General features: G+C 40.1%; 1 protein-coding gene across 6 annotated transcripts in view; it reads left to right on the top strand.

Moving 5' to 3' along the window:
• Positions 1-23,636, top strand: part of MAPRE2 (microtubule associated protein RP/EB family member 2) — a 169,793-nt gene that overhangs the window by 51,431 nt on the left and 94,726 nt on the right. For 2 of the 6 annotated variants that reach the window (XM_025364903.1, XM_025364904.1), the window contains exon 1: positions 13,497-13,798. The exons of 2 other annotated variants lie outside the window; for them this stretch is intronic. In XM_025364903.1, coding sequence (XP_025220688.1) covers positions 13,677-13,798 — 122 coding nt within the window. In that variant the 5' untranslated portion in view covers positions 13,497-13,676. Of the gene's footprint in view, positions 1-13,496; positions 13,904-23,636 lie in introns of those variants that run through there. 2 more of the 6 variants (XM_025364909.1, XM_025364908.1) reach the window with 2 other exon arrangements.

Below are 23,636 nucleotides of genomic sequence, written 5' to 3' on the forward strand. Positions count from 1 at the left end.
GAGATTCAAAAAACCCTCCAAAAAATCAATGAATCCAGGAGTTGGTTTTTTGAAAAGATCAACAAAATTGACAGACCACTAGCAAGACTAATAAAGAAGAAAAGAGAGAAGAATCAAATCGACGCAATTAAAAATGAAAAAGGGGATATCACCACCAACCCCACAGAAATACAAACTACCATCAGAGAATACTATAAACACCTCTACGCAAATAAACTGGAAAATCTAGAAGAAATGGATAATTTCCTGGACACTTACACTCTTCCAAGACTAAACCAGGAAGAAGTTGAATCCCTGAATAGACCAATAGCAGGCTCTGAAATCGAGGCAACAATTAATAGCCTACCAACCAAAAAAAGTCCAGGACCAGATGGATTCACAGCTGAATTCTACCAGAGGTACAAGGAGGAGTTGGTACCATTCCTTCTGAAACTATTCCAATCAATAGAAAAAGAGGGAATCCTCCCTAACTCATTTTATGAGGCCAACATCATCCTGATACCAAAGCCTGGCAGAGATACAACAAAAAAAGAGAATTTTAGACCAATATCCCTGATGAACATCGATGCAAAAATCCTCAATAAAATACTGGCAAACCGGATTCAGCAACACATCAAAAAGCTTATCCACCATGATCAAGTGGGCTTCATCCCTGGGATGCAAGGCTGGTTCAACATTCGCAAATCAATAAACATAATCCAGCATATAAACAGAACCAAAGACAAGAACCACATGATTATTTCAATAGATGCAGAAAAGGCTTTTGACAAAATTCAACAGCCCTTCATGCTAAAAACGCTCAATAAATTCGGTATTGATGGAACGTACCTCAAAATAATAAGAGCTATTTATGACAAACCCACAGCCAATATCATACTGAATGGGCAAAAACTGGAAAAATTCCCTTTGAAAACTGGCACAAGACAGGGATGCCCTCTCTCACCACTCCTATTCAACATAGTGTTGGAAGTTCTGGCTAGGGCAATCAGGCAAGAGAAAGAAATCAAGGGTATTCAGTTAGGAAAAGAAAAAGTCAAATTGTCCCTCTTTGCAGATGACATGATTGTATATTTAGAAAACCCCATTGTCTCAGCCCAAAATCTCCTTAAGCTGATAAGCAACTTCAGCAAAGTCTCAGGATACAAAATTAATGTGCAAAAATCACAAGCATTCTTATACACTAGTAACAGACAAACAGAGAGCCAAATCATGAATGAACTTCCATTCACAATTGCTTCAAAGAGAATCAAATACCTAGGAATCCAACTTACAAGGGATGTAAAGGACCTCTTCAAGGAGAACTACAAACCACTGCTCAGTGAAATAAAAGAGGACACAAACAAATGGAAGAACATACCATGCTCATGGATAGGAAGAATCAATATCGTGAAAATGGCCATACTGCCCAAGGTAATTTATAGATTCAATGCCATCCCCATCAAGCTACCAATGAGTTTCTTCACAGAATTGGAAAAAACTGCTTTAAAGTTCATATGGAACCAAAAAAGAGCCCGCATCTCCAAGACAATCCTAAGTCAAAAGAACAAAGCTGGAGGCATCACGCTACCTGACTTCAAACTATACTACAAGGCTACAGTAACCAAAACAGCATGGTACTGGTACCAAAACAGAGATATAGACCAATGGAACAGAACAGAGTCCTCAGAAATAATACCACACATCTACAGTCATCTGATCTTTGACAAACCTGAGAGAAAGAAGAAATGGGGAAAGGATTCCCTATTTAATAAATGGTGCTGGGAAAATTGGCTAGCCATAAGTAGAAAGCTGAAACTGGATCCTTTCCTTACTCCTTATACGAAAATTAATTCAAGATGGATTAGAGACTTAAATGTTAGACCTAATACCATAAAAATCCTAGAGGAAAATCTAGGTAGTACCATTCAGGACATAGGCATGGGCAAAGACTTCATGTCTAAAACACCAAAAGCAACGGCAGCAAAAGCCAAAATTGACAAATGGGATCTCATTAAACTAAAGAGCTTCTGCACAGCAAAAGAAACTACCATCAGAGTGAACAGGCAACCTACAGAATGGGAGAAAATTTTTGCAATCTACTCATCTGACAAAGGGCTAATATCCAGAACCTACAAAGAACTCCAACAAATTTACAAGAAAAAAACAAACAACCCCATCAAAAAGTGGGCAAAGGATATGAATAGACATTTCTCAAAAGAAGACATTCATACAGCCAACAAACACATGAAAAAATGCTCATCATCACTGGCCATCAGAGAAATGCAAATCAAAACCACAATGAGATACCATCTCACACCAGTTAGAATGGCGATCATTCAAAAGTCAGGAAACAACAGGTGCTGGAGAGGATGTGGAGAAATAGGAACACTTTTACACTGTTGGTGGGATTGTAAACTAGTTCAACCATTATGGAAAACAGTATGGCGATTCCTCAAGGATCTAGAACTAGATGTACCATATGACCCAGCCATCCCATTACTGGGTATATACCCAAAGGATTATAAATTATGCTGCTATAAAGACACATGCACACGTATGTTTATTGCAGCACTATTCACAATAGCAAAGACTTGGAATCAACCCAAGTGTCCATCAGTGACAGATTGGATTAAGAAAATGTGGCATATATACACCATGGAATACTATGCAGCCATAAAAAAGGATGAGTTTGTGTCCTTTGTAGGGACATGGATGCAGCTGGAATCCATCATTCTTAGCAAACTATCACAAGAACAGAAAACCAAACACCGCATGTTCTCACTCATAGGTGGGAACTGAACAATGAGATCACTTGGACTCGGGAAGGGGAACATCACACACCGGGGCCTATCATGGGGAGGGGGGCGGGGGGAGGGATTGCATTGGGAGTTATACCTGATGTAAATGACGAGTTGATGGGTGCAGCACACCAACAAGGCACAAGTATACATATGTAACAAACCTGCACGTTATGCACATGTACCCTACAACTTACAGTATAATAATAATAAATAAATTAAAAAAAAAAACAAAAAAAAACAAAAAAACAAAGTGTGTTCATCGAAACCATGAACTCTGAATTTTGCTATTCTTCTGTGTAAAATATAGTAAATATATAATGTATACTATATTTTCTTAATTCCTAAGTACTACCTTTTATAAGGAAGATACCATCCCCCAACCCCCCAAAAACATACACATTACAGTTCTAATTTTAGAAAAATCTAGAGAACTATTCTAAATGACCTGATTTGGGTCATAGGCCTTTCTCTGAATCAATCCTCAGGGTCTAGAGGATGGAATAATTATATTTGGCAAGCTCTGCTACAACCACAGGGTTTGAAGAAATAATTTCCCAAAAGAGGGACGAGCAAACAAAATAATATTCATTGTGCATGCTCTTTATACTACATGCCATTATTTCTCATTCATGATTTCATTGCATCATTGAAGGCAGATAGGATCTGCCCCAACGAGACTGGAATTGTGGGCTGGTGGGAATGGTGTGAAGACAGGCTGTGTAGAGAAGTTCATTCCAAGCATTGATTCTAGATCTATCAGCTAACTATTAACTCATTATGTCTCACATATTAAGACTAAGACCTCTGGTTTTCCTAGGGGTCTGATTCCTTTATGTAGAAGTTAAATGGAGGCTTCTTAAAGGAGGCCCATTATGTTTTCATGTGCTACGCTATGCAATTGGACCCTTCGTTTCCACTTTCTGTACATGTTGAGTCAATGTGAATTGAGAACAGGAAGATGCTTGGTGTCTAAGCACTTGAGGAAACAAAACATAAGCTCTAATTAAAACATTTCTGATGGAAACTTAGTCTTACTTCATGATTTCCAGTTGCATTTTTTTCCTAATGAAATAAGCTGCTTTAATTTTCTTTTAAAAAATTTTATTTGGATGAGGTCAGAAAATGAAGAATTTCTCTTCCATTACTCACACTGCTTTCCAGCTGCCGGCCTCATGTTCCCTTGACACGCTCTAGAGGAGCCATCCACAAGCCATAGCACTGCCGTGGTACACATCAGACTTGACAGAAAAGTTCCAGGCTCAGGAAGACACTTCCTTCCAATGTCCCTGGTTGCCACTTGATGGCCTGGGTTCTGAGTAGCTCTGGAGGTCCCTGGCACCTGATGGAATGACCATTTCCCCACTTTCTCCTGACTTCCTTTGTATTTATAGTAAGGAGTTGCCACTCAGCTTGCACTCTTTAATATCAAAGTCAGAAATAAAGCCCAGTGAGTTAGTTGATTTTTAAGAACCTAAGGAAATCTTCTCTGGGAAGCTTCTGAATTGTCTGCAAGATTATTTATTTGTTAGCAGTACTTGGAGTCTCTTCATTTCTCTTGATACCCAGCTGAGCCCAAGATGCCTTTTAATCCCTTTTAGCTGTCCTACCCAGTCACTTCAAAAGGATACATTTTATTTTAAGATGGAAATAAAATAGAGAAAGGAAATAGAGGAATTTCATGAAATTGGACATAGACACATTTTAACGAGAGCACTCAAATAGACATGTCTGTAGCTGGATGGTTGAATTATAACAGTCTTGGCATAGTGAAAATGAAAGCAGATTGTAGCTTTGAATACAAATACCAAAAAAATGCCTGCGGTTTCCTTTTCCTCCAGAAGGTATCAAAGAAATGGACATTGCTAACTGAGGCTTACTGAGAAATAAAATAGCTAATCACTATAAATAAGGATAAGAAAATTATTTTTTTCTCTATCAATCGCATATACTGCTAACCCCAAATCCTAGCATTTCTTCCTCCCTCCCCTCCTCTTTTTTCTTAACCGTAATTTATAGCTCCTCTCCCTCCATTTCTTCCGATCTCTCACTCTCATGGATACTGCTATCCTGTACAGCCTCCCATCCCTGGGTCCTTTTTATTCTCTCTGTCTCTCAGCCCTGGTATGGTTTTATTTCCTTGCTCCCTACATGGAAGTGCTGTTTTATGGCAACAGTCTCTTGCCTCTGCAACCGTCTACTATCTCATCCCTGCCACTCCCCACCCTGGATTCTGCATTCTTCCTTCCAGGTTAATCAGACCTTAGTGGAAGGTAGACTGAGCTAGGGAAGAAGAATGACATGTTTGACATCTGGCAAGTGTGTTTGTGCTCAGCTCTGCCATTTCCTGTCTGGTTATCTGGCTAAGTTATTGAACTAGTTACCTCCTGTGACAAATGGGACTTAGAATAGCCCCTTTCTTGTGAGAATAAAATACCTCCTCATTGTTAAGCATAGCACTTGGCCCATAAAAAGTATTCAAATATTAGGTGTTGCTTTTAATGTGACTAGAGAATATCCCCACATCGCTGTTGCCACTGCTAACACTCCTGCAAATGCCTGGTTTCTAACTTTGGTTTTAAGCCAAGTTCTTTACAACAGACTTTCAAAGCCCTGCACATTCTGGTTTCTCTGTGATCTTTCTGACTTTATCTTCTACAGCTCTCTCTCCCATGCCCAGAATACACACACATTCACAGTCACTGTGTTGCATACATGTGACCTGACTTTCTTCATGTTTCTTGAACAAATCATGCTCCTACCTCAGGCCCTTTGCACTTTCTGTTGGCTTTACCTGAAATATTCTTCTGATATCACAGATCTGTGTCCCTTACCTCTCTCAGGTCATCGATTAAAGATTACCTTCTCAGGAATGTCTACCCTGGTCACCCCATTTAAAATTATGACACCCTTCCTCTGTAGTCCATGTCCTCCTTCCTTGCTTTAATTGTCTCTATAGCATTTGCCACCATCTGACACACTATATATTTTAATTTTGTATTGTCTGTCTCCTGACCCTACCACATACACTTGCTCATACACTCAAGTGTAAGTTCAGGGAATTTTGTCTACAAATTTCTGCATCTCTGATGCCTAGAATTGTTCCTAGCACATAGTAAGTGCTCAATAAATATTTGTAGAATGGACGATTGAGGCCTAATTCAAATATTACTATCTTAGTGAAGCTTTTCTAGTATCCCCAGGCCTGGTTACTTTCTTTTCTATATTCCTAATACTTAATACACTTTTCTATTATAACTTTTATCAGATTGTATTTTTGTGGAAAACATATTTAAAGCTCTTAAATCTAGCCAGATGGTATAATTCAAAAGCACATTTTTATTTAATAGACTGAAGCCTCACATCGTACAGATTTGATTGAATGATTACAGAAATCATAATGCTCTGAGTGTTTTTAAATTGCATTCACATCATATTCTATGAGTTATTCTACAAAATTAAATCCAAGCTTGCGAAAATCTAAGAAAAAGCAAATTAGAAATAAATTCCAACACAGAGAGAAATCTTATCTCATGCAATGGCGTGTTCTGTGTTTTAACATCATAGATACCTTGCTATTTTGCTAGCAAGTAGGAGACTTAAAAATTCTGCCTTTTGAGCATGAATAATCTGCAAAGACAAGTAATCTCAAAAGTCAATTCTAGAGGAGCATACCTGTGCCTGTTGGTTTTGAAGACGGCTTTCTGGTGAGGAAAATATTATTCACCAATTTTTCTTAAATAAAATGCTATTACTTAAGGCCAGGAGGTATTTGCATGTCATGGAAATCTCACCAGATCCAGAAGAACTAATAAAATCTTCCTATGCCTCTGGGTTAAAGGTAGTGAGGAAGAACCAGTCTCAAATACATTTCTGTGCCACCAGTGCAATTTCAGTGCCAGTGCCATTGGCCGGCCAATCATATACTTTTTCACTGCTGTCGTTTTGGGTGTGAAGCATATATTTCAGCCATTGATAACTACTGTACCTGCCATTCCCTACTGGAAAATATCTTAAAATATACACATGGGGGAAATGGCTTGTCTCGAACCAGCAGAGGTGACTGCTAAGTGGAATCTTCTGTCTGTATTTGAGGTGATAATGATCTAAGGAAGCCCCGATCTAAGGTGATGTGACAGCTGTGAATGCCTTTGACAGCAGTGATTATCAGCTTCAGTGAACACATTTTTAACCTGAAAAAAGGCATTCGTGATGAGTAGGTGTTTCTGGGATTGAATCAAGATTAACATTCATTCCTGTCTAGTGAATTCATATCTTCTCTGCTATCATGGTTTAGAATTTCTCAAATCCAAGGCAATGCAAAAATCCCTGTTCTAGATGAACCATATGTGTTGGAGAAGTGGAGGGATGATGATTTCTGTCAATACAGAATTATTTGTGCTCTCTGGCCTAAGTTCTAAGAGAAACATGATTGTGCTATAAGCGAGGGACTCAAAATAAAAATTCGAGTTAATGCCGGGGTTCAGTCTTCCTCGATTGCACCTGTGTGCTGGGACCTCTTGCTGATTTTTCTTTTTCTTTCTTTTTTTCTTTTTTTTTTTTTTTTGGCTCCCTGTTCTCATGCTTCTGGCTCTGTATCCTCCGGGTCCATTTTAGAAATCTAGTTCTACAAACAGGCACTTTAAACATTTGTTTGTTTGTTTGTTTTTTATTTTTGGTGGATCTAGACCTCAAGAGGGGCCCAAAAGTAGGATCAATTCATTTGATGCTTAACAGTTGGTCATTAATTAACACATCCTTCCTGTATTGCTGGGAGCTTTTTAGTACAAATACTTGCTGATTCCCATTAGTTGCAGATACGTTAGATACACCCCTGATTTAGTATATCTCTTCCTGGAATATCTTGCTTCAGTCATAAAATTCATGTTTTTATGAAAAATTGCAGTGCCTCCTACCTGTTAAAAGATTTCATTATTTTATTCAGTAGTTATTGATGTGTCTGACCTGAAACCCAGCCTTTTAAAAATATCTTTAAAAACATCTTATCAAATCTAGTAAACATATCTTTTTCCTTATCTGATTCATACTCTCTGTGAATGACCTTAGGGACCTCTCCCTCCTTTGTGAGACCTGCTTCTCCTTTGGGCCCACTGAAATCACTCTTGCCTGTGATTTGCCCTACTAGGTAAAACCCTTCACGGTCTCTTTCTGCAGGTTTCTCTTTTATCATCAGCCTTTAAAGAGTTTCATCTCAGGTCTTCTCTTTCTCCCTGAATGAGAGAACTCACAGCTGTAATGACCTCCTGTTATATAACTTCCTCCAAATAATATGTATCTCCAAGTCAAACACATCTCATCACATTAAGACCTATATATTCCCTTATTCAACAAATACTTAGTGAACACCCACACTACATGCTAGTATTGACCACTAGCATGTTCTAGAGGTACTTCTCTGTGTCCAAAACACATTATGAGAACCTTTCTTCCAAAAGAACAATTTAACCTGTATTCCTTAGCTTGATAAATGGTACCATTATCTACTTGGCCACCCAAGTCATACACTTGGGATTCATTTGAGATGTCTCTTCCTCCTTCATTATCCACTCTTAACTCCTACCAACGATTGCATCCACATCCAATTAGTCACCAATTCCTGAGTTATATCCTATGAATTTTATAACCCCTTGCCTCTGTCTTAGTTTAGGTCTTCAAAATGAGTCAAAGAGTGATGAAGACCTAAACTGCTTCTTCAGTATATCCACGATAGTACTGTCAGCATCAGACTTTTTTGTTATGATGCAAGTGTCACCATAAATTTCCCTTCTTACAGCACTTTGTGGTTCCAGGTCACCTTCAGAATTAAGATCAAGCTCCTTCGCTTGGCCATAAGACCTTTCTGCACCTTCATCCTTGCCCCATCTCCTGCCACTGTGTTTTCTGTCCATACTAAACAGCCTGCTGTTTCCCAGAGATGTTATAACCTTTCCTACCTCTGCATGTAGGAATAGTTGCTTGAAAAGCCCTTTATCTTCCCTCTACACTGCCATTCCTCTTTTAAATGACAATATAACCTAATGGATAAGCCTGTGAACTTTTGCTTCAAACAAAATAAGCTAAGAAAACCTAATATCCAATCCTGAATGAGTTGCTTCTCACTGAACTTAATGTTTTCTCATTAGGGTTGCTGTGAGAATCAAATCAGATTACATTTGTTGAATAAATGAATTCATTATATATTCATTGAGTGCCTACTATCTGCCAGGTCCTGCTCCAGGAACTGCAGATAGAGCAGTGAACAAAACTCCTGAAGCCTTTGCTCTAAGGGATCTCACATTCTGTCTGGTGCATAGAAAATGAACTGTAAAGAAAAAGGTTCCTATTATTACTCATCCAATATTTTAGGTGTACTTTTCAGACTTACTTCCAAGTTTCCATTCTGACTTAGGTGCTCACCTTCAATGGTCCCATCCTACCCTATGTGGTACCATTGCTATAGCACTTGTGTTGAAATCATAATTGACAGTTATTTTTACCCTTGCTCACCTACAACACTGGGAGTTCCTTGAAGTGAAAGCCTGAGACTTTTCTTTTTCACCAGCTCCTAGTATACAAGGAAGTCCGTTTTAAGTTTCAAATGGATGAATGAATGTTTTAGGATATGCCTAACATATTACTTAAAAATTACATTTGCCACTAAAGAGCATTTGTTATATAGCCACTGGGGTAAGTGCTTTAAATAAGTTATATAATTTAATCTCCATACAGCAGCACTATGGAGAAACCAGCATTATTACCCTACTTTATCAATGAGGAAACTAAATGTTAGAGATACAAAGTAACTTGCCAAGTCATAGAACCTGGATCTGGTGAAGTCAAGCCCAGGACCCAGGACCCCTCTTTAATGCTGATGCTTGGTGACAGGAGTTATTTTCCAATAGGCAGTTGGTGGTGAAGGGCAATGGTCAGCACATGCTTTATTTTAGATATACCTGTGCACATAAGACAAAACCTGAATCCACAGTCATATGTACAAACACATTTTAGCTTAGTCTTTTTTTCCCCCTCTTAGGATGACCTGACTAATTCTCCCTACCCTGCTGGGTAGTGGGGAACCAGAAATAGTGTTAAACTTACTAGTTCACAGTATTACAGCCTCTTCCATTGTAGACCATCTTTGGATGGATGGTCTAAATCATCTCTTGGGTGACTATTCAGTCTCTATATATCTTTCCTTTCCCTGGCCCCTCTGCAAGATGATGTCTGTAGGAATAGGTGAGTGGGGCTTATAGGAACACAAGAGGGTGGGAGAGTAGGGGCCTCCTGGTCTCACGCTGGTTCTTGGGCTTGTAATATCTGAGTCTGCTGAGGAGTCACTGGTCTGATCTCATCTATGGGCATTCTGCTGGTGGTCTATGCTGACCCCTACAGCTGTAGTATCTCTCTCTCTACAGTTGTGGGCCTGACCCTGTGTAGATTCCTCAGAGCTGGCTATTTCTCCTATTTGGGCTCTGCCTTCAATGTTCCATTCTGTGGACCCACTTAAATGTCACTTCACCTCTGCTGTAAAGGCACTCCCTCCTGACACCCTCTACCCCTACCACCATCACAAACTCAGCCCTCTGATAGCAACATCTGCTCCACTTCCTGATTATCCCCTTATAGGACAGACAGAAACTTCTAGATACCTTCTACATTGCATGCTAGCAAAAGAAGAGTCTGAGAGTGAAATTTAAGCCTACCCTTTCCTTAGTCACACTAAGCCACCGATTTTAGTCTTTACTGTGATGAGGCTACACCTTGCTTGGTGTTGGGGAGACCCTCTTTATGGTAGTGGTTTCCTAGAGTATCAAAAGGGAAATGATGCAAAAGGAAGTTCCTTAGGTTTAGGCTTTGCCTTCAGCCTATCCAATGTCTCCCTTCTAGGATTTGAGCCTAGAGACCTGGAGCTGGGAGGCCCTGCCTTGTCCTCCCTTCACCCATTCTTTCTACCCTTAGTTGGGGCTGGAAAGGGTGAGTTCTTCCCTCATCCTTCCTGCATTTTCTGTACTTTCCCTATATCATACCATTCTGCTTCCCAAAGTGGAATTTGCCCTCCCTTTTCCCTAGGGCTCAGCTGGAAAATGGCTGCCAGGTAACCTGATTTATGAGGAGAGGAACGAAAACACATCTGTTTAACATTTTCAAATTATTACCCCTGTTACCCCTGCATCTCAGAGGGTAATCACTGGTCTCTGGAGTTCTATGGGTCCCTTTATAGTAGTGTGGCTCAGAGCAGTCTTAGAGGAAGATTTACAGGGCCCTTGGGGCCCTTCACCTGACTCACAGCCCCTCCCTTTTTAGACCATCAGCCCAAATTCTTGGCCATCATCCCATCCCTTCCTTCATGAGCAGACTAGAAACAAAGTGGGTGTGTTCTCTCCACAGAATTAGTTAGTATGATCAATGAACTATGCATTCAAATTCTGACAAATTTAGTCCCCACAATGACACAAATTATGTTTTACATATTACTTAAATATGGGATCATGGAAAAGTGATCTGTACTAAAGAACCCAGATTGAGAGCATACTCTGAGGACATTAAATATTTGATTTGTAGACTGTGCCTTTCAATTTCAGACTGCCCCCCACAAAAGGGGAAGTTTTGTGAAAGGGAGCAAATTAGTAAGGAAATTGACAGCAGCAGGTCAAGTAACAGAAACAGTAAGAGGAAGCATGGGTCTTTGCAAGAATGACTACACTGTCATGCCCCTTTAGCTCATAGTGCAATGTGAAGCTTGGTGTGTATCTTTGGTACTTAGATATTCATCTGTGTACCTTGTAAGTCTTAGGTCAGAATTGGATCTGATTGTATAAGAAAAAAAATCTTATGTAAAGTGAGATGTGGATGAAGGAATCAACTTGTGCACTGTGGACTAACTGGAGAAGCAAAAGATAAAATTATTAAAATAATAGCCCAAGAGGAAAGTATAAAATAGAAAGGAAAAAAGTAGGGCCCCTTGTTTGAGATTATCATTACCATCTGGGTTGTAAAACATTTGATTCTAATTCCAGAAACTTGATACCAGAAATAACTGATTACCAGGGACATATGCTGAAGAATTGTCAGGAATGACAAAGTATTTACTTGTTTTTAATATCTGTATCACAAAATGATAAAGCTGATAAACCATACAATGATACGGAGTGAGTCATAGCTTAATACTTTCTGACACATATATTTATGCTGCATCTTTTACACCCCAATTCTTCTTCCCTTTTCACCCTATAAAAGGTCAGAGACCACTGCTGATAAGCAGAGAATCCTTCAAAATCTCTCCTGGCTGGGCGTGGTGGCTCATACCTGTAATCCTAGCACTTTGGGAGGCCAAGGTGGGTGGACTGCCTAAGCTCAGGAGTTCGAGACCAGCTTGGGCAACACGGTGAAACCTTGTCTCCACTAAAATACAAAAATTAGCTGTGTGTGGTGGTGTGCACCTGTAATCGCAGCTACTTGGGAGGCTGAGGAGGGAGAACTGCTAGAACCCAAGAGGCAGAGGTTGCAGTGAGCTGAGATTGCGCCACTGCACTCCAGCCTTGGCGACAGAGCGAGACTCCGCCTCTAAAAAATAATAATAATAAAAAATCTCCTCTCCTCTGTGGAGGACAGCGTTGAACATATACAGGGTCTTTTGAGTTTATAATCTAACCCATAGACTGCACAGTGCTAGCAATTCTGTTCACAGTTATCTTTTCACAACAGTCATCTTGGAAGTACTTGATTCTTACCTTGATTTATAATATTTATTGAGCTCATATTACAGATCATTAGTGTCCAGTCACATGTCACTTGGAAGCTTCAGTTCACCTCCTAGCTGTGTGACCTTAAGCAATTTACTTAATCTTACTAGTTTACTCATCTTTAAAATGGGAATAATAATAGTATTTGTCACATAGCCAATATATTTGAAAACTGCATTGCAAGGATATAGAACAGCTTGAATGTTAAGCACTTTCAAATACTAAATGAGGTGATCACTTGTGTAATTCAAATGGAAATAGAATAAATGGCAACGAATTAATGATCTGTATCAGGAGGCAGCATAAAGAATTTGAATTGGAGGGTTTTGGGTAACTGTGATGTTCTAAAATGGTGGTTATCTTTTTTTTTAACAGAAAACCCCTCTTTGGGATTCCTTTGTACAGATGATCTCTTAATTTGCCATCTTTAATCCTCACATTATTAAAGGCTACATTGATTAGAAGGAAATACAGCTTCCTTGTAGGTTTTTGCTTTTTGGCTTGTTTTTGGGGAGATGGTTGCTGCTATTTGGAGAAAGGGAGAAAGGCAGAAATGTTAACCTCTTAGTCTGATACCTTTTCTACAAGCTGGCCACCACGTCCTTTTTAGGTTTTTCTGAAACCTGACCAAGTTTAATTGTCATGGCATAAAAACTTGGTATTGAAGGAGTTAAAGGGTCTCCTACACCCCTTCGCATGAATCGTTCTTTTGTGTACACAGCTGCAGTTGGAGCACGGGTCGGAAAGGAAATGGTTAGAGGAAGAGCTGGTTTTCAGACAAGGCGAGTCTGCGAGGGGGGCTGCAGGGTGGCCTGGGGTTTTACATGCCAGATGTAGGCCTACCCCGGTGCCTGCCTGGAGCTGCTGGCGTGGTCACGCCGCGGCCCTGTGCGAATTGAGGCGAGGTGATGAGTTAGCGGGTTGCCATGGCGACAGGCCGGCCACGTGACCAGGGTGCTGCTGCCGGCGCTCTGACGTCAGCTGCCAGAGGGCGGGGCCGCAGGAGGGCGGGGCGCGAGCAGGAGCTGGGAGAAGGCAGTGAGCGAGCAGGCGGCAGGCACGGTCCGTGCGGAGCAGGCAAGCGAGCGGGAAGACGCAGCTACCTTCCTCACCAGCCAGCCCACAGCGGTTTGTTCCCTTTCTCGGGAGTGCGCCAATGCCTGGGCCGACCCAAACCCTGTCCCCAAATGGCGAGAACAACAACGACATCATCCAGGATAATAACGGGACCATCATTCCTTTCCGGAAGCACACAGTGCGCGGGGAGCGTTCCTACAGGTAATGGGGCTGGCACGAGAGCAGCGCCGGGGACCGCGGTGAGGGCGCGCGGAAATCCAGCCCGTTATATAATGGAGCAGACACTGCCTGCGACCCCTGCTGCAGGCATACATTTGTGAAGGCGGTTGTGATTATTTGGTATCTGTTTCCATGTGTCATGTTGGGTTTGCATTGAGGCTCCGCGACTGCAGATGGAAAGCATTTTGTGAATAGGTTTGCTGCCTGCAAGGGGTCTCCCTCCATCTCTTTCCTTCCACACTGATAAAAATGCATGCTGTTTTCCCCCCGCTGTCCAAAGGGAGACAGGCAGTAGCACTTCCTTTCCTCCTTCCCTTTTAGATTTTAAAGGAGCCATTAGGTAGCTGTGCCAAAAGGCAGAAAACGGGAGGATGGGGAGAAAAACGTTTGCGCTTAACCTGGAGAGTGTGCAGGAAAGATGGAATCCTCTAGATTAAGCTGCAGTCTGTGATGTTAAACCGCCAGATTGATGGAGCTTTGTAAGAATTCTGCTCGCTGATTGGTGCAGGGATTGACAGCAGAGGTCACAGTGTCAGACATTCACCAAAATTTTCTCCATAGAATCCTAGGTTTGTTAGAAAGAGACTAGACTGTAAAGGACTTGAAAAAAACTGGGCGCTGTTTTGCATTTTCTAAGGAGTTTATGGCCACCGCTTGGGTGGGGAGCCTTTCCTTCTTATTTACAGTAGGAAGGTAATTCCTCGTATTTTACTGAGGTCTGTTTTGAGGATGGGACTGATCTTGGTCATTGTATTGTGAGCCTTTTGATTAATGAGTTGGCCTGTACAGTTGGCATCATTTTTACATTAACATATCTGGCAATATGTTCTAGTAGATAAGCTCATTAAAATTGTTTGCATTGTTTGATAAGGATAACAATGTAATGGAGAATGCAGCTAGAGTCTTATGCAGCTCAAGGCCAGACTTGAAGGGAGACTGATAGCTTCAGTCATATTTCCTCTGAAGTTCTTTTGTACTGGGGTAGTTATTTTTAAATGTTACCTTGATAAACGCTAACAATGCTTTTGCTTTGAGGCAGAGCACACATACCTCTAAAGCGCATCCTCTCAGCTAATGAGCAACAGGAAATAACTCTTTTTTTCCTTTTTAGAGCCGTCATCTAAACATTTAGATGGCATTATGGGTAGAATATTGTGTGTATAAATGTTGCATATCACAAAATAGGACCAGAAAGTACCCTACTTCCTTTCTCTTTGGCCAAAGAAATGCACTATTTGTTGACTCAAAAAAAAAAAAAAAAAAAAAATTATAAGCAACCTTTGCCCTGTCATCTCTGGCAGTTATATAAATACTTGAAGTTAATTTTGGCTGTGCCCATGAGGTCACCAAAATCTCATGCCTTATGGTTCCAGCTAATGTGTTGACATGGCATTCTTACAGATTTCAAGTGCTTGTTATTCTCTTAATGTAAATCAAAATTGGTCCACAACTTCTGGGGCTCTCCTTTCGAAGACCCTGTGATTGGAAATTTGGGCCTCTGCTCTTCTTACTCCTCCACCTTTTTCCTCCGTGACCATCCCAAAGCCTAAAAATAGAATTTAAAAACAAAAAACTTGAAGCGATTTTAAATCTCACTTGTTTGAACTGTTTTTTTTAATAGAAAATAAATTTGAAGCCTTTATTTTCTAGATGATTTAATCCCTGCTGTGTAGGTAGCAGTTGCTTTTAAGACAGAGTTCGAATTTTACCCCATGGGCCAAAGGAAGTTGCCTGGTTGGGTTTTATTACTCATGTAAACTAACTTGAAATGGCAATGGAAAATCATTTGACAGAAAGGTTAAATGTTACGTTTTGTTGACAGATTATTGCTTTAAAATGAAATTTTATTTACCTCTTTAATTCAACCCAAGCTATTATTTGCATTTCCTAAATTATTTCCAGTTTGCTTTCTGAGTCCCTATAATGGTGTTCAAAATTATGTAAAAACAAAACTGAATTTTAATAAAGATCTTACTGAACAAATTCTTAAGTCACTAAGAGCATCACTGCATTTGTATTTGATATAATAGGATTACTGGATGATATAGTGAGAGGTGTCATAGACTAAATGAAGAAGGAAGCCTCTCAAATTGCATTTGTCTTGTGTTATACAAAGGGTGCACATGGAGTCAGACACATACGATGTTTTCCTTCGTCTGTTTTTCTTTCAAAGTGGATGTCCAGTGTAATAATTACCACTTATTTTTTTGGAGGGGCATAGGAAAAGGAAAAATGTGATACATTTTTCTATCCAGGAAACATTCCATCATTATTTTGGCATCCCAAGACTGGAATAATATAGCCATTTAATTGCTGAGGAAACTTGGAAGGCAATTTGAAAGTGTGAGTAGAGAGTTAACCAAATAAAAGTTTTGCCTTGGCTATAGGTTTGGTATAGCCCTCAACAATGAAGGTATGCCTGGAAGTTCTGGGTGGAGTCCCTTATGGTGGGGTGGGGTTGAGTGAGCCCAGTTCCCTGGCAAGATCAGAGGGAATTCTCTCCCTGGATCCTTTACTGACTCCTAGGTAGGTCCCCCACAGGTCCTTTATCTTAGGCTTTTCTTTTTTTTTTTTTTTTTTTTTTTTGAGAGAATTTTGCTCTTGTTGCCCAGGTTGGCGTGCAATGGCTCAATCTCTGCCCACTTGCAACCTCCGCCTCCCAGGTTCAAGAGATTCTCCTGCCTCAGCCTCATGAGTAGCTGGGATTACAGGCATGTGCCACCACGCCCGGCTAATTTTGTATTTTTGGTAGAGACGGGGTTTCACCATGTTGGTCAGGCTGGTCTCCAACTCCTGGCCTCAAGCGATCCACCCGCCTTGGCCTCCGAAAGTGCTGGGATTACGGGTGTGAGCCACCGTGCCCAGCCTTAGGCTTTATTTTCTACCTTTGCCTGTTACATATAAAAATATCTAGCCCCCGTTCTTAGAGGATATTATGAGGCTAAACTCAATATTTAAAACAAATAATTTCCTTCAAAAGCTACGTAAACATAAGAATACTGTTGTTACTGAAAAAGGGCTCTTGGACAAGAACGTCTCACCTTGCTGGCAGCACAGGTGAGAGGAGGAGCTAACACCTAGAGGATAGGGTGGCTCCCCTGAGAATTGTTAATGGGCAAGCAGTCATTCTTTGGAGGAGGAGACATTACTGTTATAGCATTTGCACCATATTGTTCATAAGTAAGTCAAATTTGGTTCCTGACCCACGTCTCTTAATCCAGGTATCCGACAGTGTAAACAAAACCCATTTTCACAGCATGGAACAGAACGGGCAGCAACTCATTAGTGAAACTAGTGTGCACCTTGATTAGAAAAGCAAGTTTCCTTTAGAAAATTACCCCTGGATTAGTCACTCCAATTGAAAAAAGTACAAAAATGGCTTTGCAGAGTTGTAGAGACATGTTTTCACTCCTGTGTGATCTTCTCAGCCTCAGCTCCCTCACTGTGTTTATGAATGCTAGAAATCTATATGTTTTAAGAGCTGCTTAAAAAATAAATGTGGTGTGGGCCATCCGAGGTGACACTGTTTAATTCACAGAGTGAATGAGTCGTGCTCTGGATCTCCCTGGAGAGGATACTCCCTATAGCTCTGTTTCATGCAGATGCTAGTCGGAAATGAGATTTATTAACTGGCTCTCTGCCCACTGCATCTTTGTTTGTATACTCCAGGCTTTTAAGAATGAATGTATAAGTCTAGAGGACTGTTTCCACATGGGGGTTTTGAGCATGCGACTACAGTAGCACATGTTTCTGAATACTTAAAAAAAAAATTACTTGGCCCCAGGAAATGGATTGTAAAGTAAAGCAAAACTAAAATGTAAGCCTAAAGCATTGGCCGTAACATCCAGCTTTGCCAGTTTTAAAAAACATACTGTTGTTAAGGAAAACAGAGAAATATCGTAATATTGTGCTGGCGTGTGTGGTTTTTTGTGCACATGTGTGTATAAAAGAGTTGTGAAAGTGTGTTCCATTCAGTAGAGGCTATTGTAATGTGGCTCGCTTTTATCAGAACATAGGCTTCACATCGCATTCCCCAAAACAGTAGTTATAGATGGCAAAAGTCTTGGTTCATGTCTTTATTATGTGTTTGTTAGTATCATCTAGGTTTAATACTGTCAAAGGAGGTTTTCAAAAATAAAGATTTTTGTCCTTACTATTTTTCTTAGTGTTTGTAAAAATCAGAAGATTACTTGATGCTTTAGTACGTGCCCAACTCCGGAACTTCTTTTACAGATTTTCAGAGCTTCTGTTAATGGGATGGTCTTCTGGGTGCTCTTGCTTTGGGGAGAGGCTCTTAGAGCAGAGCTGTGAGATTGTCTTCTGAAATTCGGAAGGTTGATTTCCTTATGCAGCATCTTTTCTTTATAGGGACATCTTGAAGCTGCAGTGAATAATTCTATTAATTGGAACGGGAAATTTGGGACTAATTTAAATATTCTGTTTGGTTTAGAGAATTAATTAATTGGACGAATATTTGAAAGTCTGCTCTGGCCAAGGTCTGTGCTAGATGCCCCTTGAAGGATCTTGAGTCCTAGTAAAGTCAGATGGAAAACAGCTCATTTTGTAACAGACTTACAGTGTTGTTGGTATTTTGCTTAGTCTGATAGCGAAAGTGGTTTGCATTTCCTGAACCCCCAGTGACCCAAAGGGGGAAGAGAGTTTCTCTGAAGGCCAGTATGCTGTAGGAAGCTAAAAGACACTGTGAGAAACCAAAAAATTTGCTGAAAAGAATGTAGGCTTTAGGATCAGGCAGAATTTTCATTGGCCTGGCCAGGTGTGTTGGGCAGTGGTAGAAAATAAAAGCATTGAAAAGCAGGCGGGGTAGTTGAAACTTGGAAATAAGAAGCTACTGAAAGTTTATTGACTGAAGATAGTGTAATGAAAACAGATGCCTACTGCAGTGGATCTTCAGTTTTGAAATGAGAGCTGAAGAGACAACGGGGTCCACCAATGCCCCACTGTGTGGGTCTAGAATCGCTAGAAAATACTTAATGCCATGTGAGAGCTTGAGCCCCCTAATGTGCAAAGATCAGGACAAGGTAGATGTTCTCTGGCTCGCGATGTCTTTCCTTGAGTAGAAGCAATGAATGCAGCTTTGTTCCATAATGAGACTGGTACTTAGCTCAGACAGTGGCTTTTATATTTGCGGATGCCCACTTCATAGCTATCAGTCTAACTTTTAGGAGTGGCAAGTGTGGAGAGTTTCCACTATTCTGATCTTCCTAAACAATGAACCAGGTTTCTGGTTCATTATGAAGCATCTTCCCTTGGCATGTAATGCCGTAAAAAGTACAGATATGGCTGAAGAAACTGCTCAGAACACTCCCTATGACTTTGGGGCCAATTCCTCTGACAGTTAGAAGGTTATCACCTTGGTGGCAGACTCCGGAGTGGATGAAATTTACCCTAAATAGTGTGTGTGTGTTTACTTCTTCTTTTAGTCTATTTCACTTTAAAGGACAAATTGATTTTCTTCTCTCCTGTGAGAAGTGTCTTTTTTCTACGGTGAATTAAGTTAGAATATATATCTAAGAATAGTTTTGTTCTTCCTGACTTCAGGCCATCTTTCAGGCATCTGCCTCTGTAATGGTACACTGAGTATGTCAAACTTAGCCAATATCTGAAGCACTATTCCAACAGCCCTTTTTCTTTCTGATACTCCACACACGTCCCATTGGTATCATACAAACCTTGTTTCTTAGGTCGTTTTAAAATTTTGATTGTTTATCTTAGTGTTTCTGGCCCTTGGTCTTTATTATTAGATTGAGAGAATTCTCTCAAAGTGGAAACCTACAAGTCACAGAGGCAAAAAATTATGCAACATTTGCCTTATAGCATAAATCAAAGAAATTTCTCCTAAATATGTTTTTATAAAATGCCTCCCCAAAGATGGTCATTTACTTTAATGAGAATAAATCATTAGCAAGGTAAAGACTGAACAGAGTTTTATAGGCCACCAATAAATAATTTCTTAGTAGGTTACCAAAAAAAAAAAAAACCACTGTGTTTTCAGTGTCAGGTCTCCCCAAGTGAATTAAGATTTTACTCACTTGAACCAGGACAGAGTTTCTTAAAGAATTATTGTCTTTTCTAAAGGAGCAGAAGTTTGTGATAAATACATGAAATGATCAAGTTGACAGCAGCTTTGAGTGATGGTGTCATCTAATGCTAATCTAGTTAAGAAAATATGGCAAAAACTCAAACTTTCTGTGATTTCTAGGCCTCTCTTGGTTCCAGCAGGTAAAATGACCATGCCGGAAGAGTCTGATTTTAGCAATGACTTTGGAACAGAAAGAGGACATGGCAAGAGGTTTAACTGGCTCACAGTTCTGCAGGCTGTATAGGAAGCATGGCACCAGCATCTGCTCAGCTTCCGGGGCGGCCTCAGGGAGCTTTCTCTCATGGCAGAAGGCGGAGCTGGAGCAGGCATGTCGTATGACCAGAGCAGAAGCAAGAGAGAGGGAGTGGAGGGGGAGGTGCCACACACTTTTAAACAACCAGCTCATGTGAGAAGTCACTCAGTGTCATGAGGACAGCATCAAGCTATGAGGTACCTGACCCCATGACCCAGACACCTCCTACCAGGCCCCATCTCCAACACTGGGGATTACAGTTCAACACAAGATATAGAGGGGACAACATCCAAACTATATCATATATTTATATAATATTAACACATATACTATATATATGTGTGTCTGTGTGTATTTATACATACATACACTATAGAAAGTATATATACACATACACTTTTAGAAAGTATAATTATATGTGTAATATATAGTATTAACACATATATTACATATACATATACTATATTCACACATATATAGTAGTAGCAAATATGTATTATGTGTGTATGTATACTACATACATATATATGCTATTAACACATATATTTGTGTGTATATGTTTATAGTATATGTATTAATACTATACATACACTATACACTATACTATATGTATATACTATTATATATAGTGTATATATAGTATATGTGTTAATACTGTGTCTAACACAGCAATGGTGAGAACTGGGCATTTATAGTATGTGTTTATATATATCTAATGTGTATGTAACACATAGATATGTATATATAATTATACTTTCTAAAATTATACTTCCTAAAGGCATTTTGGCTATCCATAAAAATTTATACAGCAGAAAATACACATTTTTATAGAAATTCAAATTTTAATTGCGCACAGAATCGATCATGAAATTTAGGGCCAGTGTTTGTTGTTGCATACAACTAAAAAGACAGTGCTATTGATATGAGACACCCTTTGGATTTCTGCGATCCTATTTCATTTTTCATAGAAGTAACACTTGTTTTTGTTTTGTTTTGCTTTAAAGACATTAATTTTTTGTTCTTTATTTAGTGTCAGCCTACCCTGGCAAAGCCCTAGGAGGTAATTTGTCAAAAACGCCAGAGGTACTGACATCTCTGGGAGGCTTTCCTATGTTCACAGCTATACTGTGATTATGAACAGTGGTATCCCTCATTGAAAGGCCCTCTGTGATTCCCTGTGAGGTCTTCATTGGTGCTGTGCAAATCAGGAGAAGGTGAGGCTAAGTGGGCTCCTTCCCCCACTCCCTCACACCATCTATTTCCTTTTTATCATTTTGGAATGCCAGAAAGTGTTTTCAGGTTCTAATAATGTCATTTTTAAAATCCTCACTCTTGGGTTTTACACAATTATTGTTACATTAAAGTTAAGCCAAAATCCTTCTTTTAGCAGACTTACCAAATTCCTTTAATGTGCCAACCTTCCTCTATGCTGGGCCCTTGGAATACAGAGATAAATACCGCACAGCCCTCCCTTGATAAGAGCCTCCAGGGGCCTGGACAGCGGGCAAAAGTGCCTGGTGGGAGGGATGTGAGATGGAGAGGTTTCCACACCTGACCCCAGAGTATACACAGGGTGCGTGTTTTGTTTTTTGCTGAGGTGTGGCTGTCATTGGTTCAGAAGTCTTCCTGATAACTTGTCTGAATAAAAGGTAATGTTGTGATTATCGTGTTGATACTTGGGAAGGGCAACATTATCACTCCTATAATTTTCAAAAGCTTTCAGAAATGGAGCGTGTAAGTAAAAATGAGTGTGTACCCTACTATGACCTCTATATTTGTCTTACGAACATAGCCTTGAGGCACAAGCTTGGGCACTGTTGAGTGTTTTTTGTGGCGGGAAGTTCATTTCTCTTTTTCAAAAAGTCACTTGAAAAGTAAGAGGCTTATTTATCTGTTTTGCTCCTCCAATTTTTATATTTGTATTGGTTATCATTAGATTAAAAATACTTCAGTATACTATTACATAAAAAGTGAAAATGAGATCATATATTCATACTTCATTCGTGGAAAAACTGAAAGGAAATAAACTAATAATGTTAAGAACTGGGAAGATTAATCACTGTGTACTTTTCTATGTTTTTTTTTCCCTAAACTGAAACTAAATGCATTACCTCATCAATCAGTGATGTTTCAGTTAACCCTTTAATAGCATAGATTTTTAAAATTAAATAAGTTTCAGTTTGAACTTAATGAGGTTTACATGTTGAAATATGTTAGGAAACATCTCACAGATATTCATGGACTTACTGAAGTCACATGGATGACAGTAAAGATTTGTCTAATGCAAGTACCATTCTTACATTAAACATCAGTAGTCACAAATGAAATGTGCACCTATAGCATCTGCCTCATTTAGCCCTTTCAGGTTTCACACATAGCAATCCATAGTGCAGATTTTGTTTCATTTTCTGCAGAGTACATTGAAGCTGCCTGTGTGTTTTGTGATGCGTCCAGCCTTTTTAGTATGCTCTGTGAATCTTACACTAACTGCAAAATAATACTCTCTGAGGATTATTTTAAAATACCCTCTTTCATTTTTGTTTTCTTCTCATTTATCAGGCTCCTGCCATTTATCAAGTACGGCAAGGGGCCCTGAAACTGAGATTGCAGGTAATTGCCAATTTTTTGGCCACTCTGAGTGCAGTCCTCTGTCCTCCTCCAACTCAGCCTAACCTCCTACCTTAGGGAACTTAATTGGGCAATATCTGGCCTTCTTGTGACCCCTGCGTGTGATGACGGCCAGGAAACAAGCCATCTGCATTCACCATGCATTTCTGTTTCAGCCCCCTCATCCAGGAGTCTGGGTGAAGACTGAGAGAACCCCCAGGGAGACTGACCAATTAAGAAAAAACAAAGAAGAACAAAGCTTTGAATATATTATCCTCCATACAGGGACCTGCTCACTGTCAGCAACTCTGAAATAAAAAAACTTGTGGAACTTACGAGCTGAATGTCTCTGCTAGAAAAGGAGGAAGCAGAAGGCAGGGTCATTGGGAGATGGAGTGTGATGGGAAGTGAGTGCAGCATGGAGGAGGGTGAGGGTTTCTTGGGGTGAACATGCCAGCCCCTAGAGAGAGTTTAGTTCTCTGCCTCCCTACCCCCACCCCATCTCTCTGCCTCTCTTTTCAAGGGCAGAATAAACCTTCCCTTCAACACTTGTCCAAGGACAGAAGAAAATGAAGAGCTCTGTGTTAGCCTAGGCAGGGGCCTGGCAGCAGAAGGGAAAGGGGACCAATAAGTCTCTCCCAGGTCCCTTAATGGGGCCTGGAATACACAGTAAATTTTTAAGTTTGGGTTTGGGAAGCCAATTTGGGAAGCCAAATTGATAAGTTTGGGTTTGGGAAGCCAATTTCTTTCCCCCTGAAATTTTTGACAGGCAGATAGCATTGTCATAGCAATGACTTTAAGATGTCAGCATGTACCTGTTTCCAGCCTGTACGGTAAGTGTGTCACTGCTACCTCAACTC

This window comes from Theropithecus gelada, chromosome 18 (assembly GCF_003255815.1).
Source record: "Theropithecus gelada isolate Dixy chromosome 18, Tgel_1.0, whole genome shotgun sequence".
Lineage (NCBI taxonomy): Eukaryota > Metazoa > Chordata > Mammalia > Primates > Cercopithecidae > Theropithecus > Theropithecus gelada.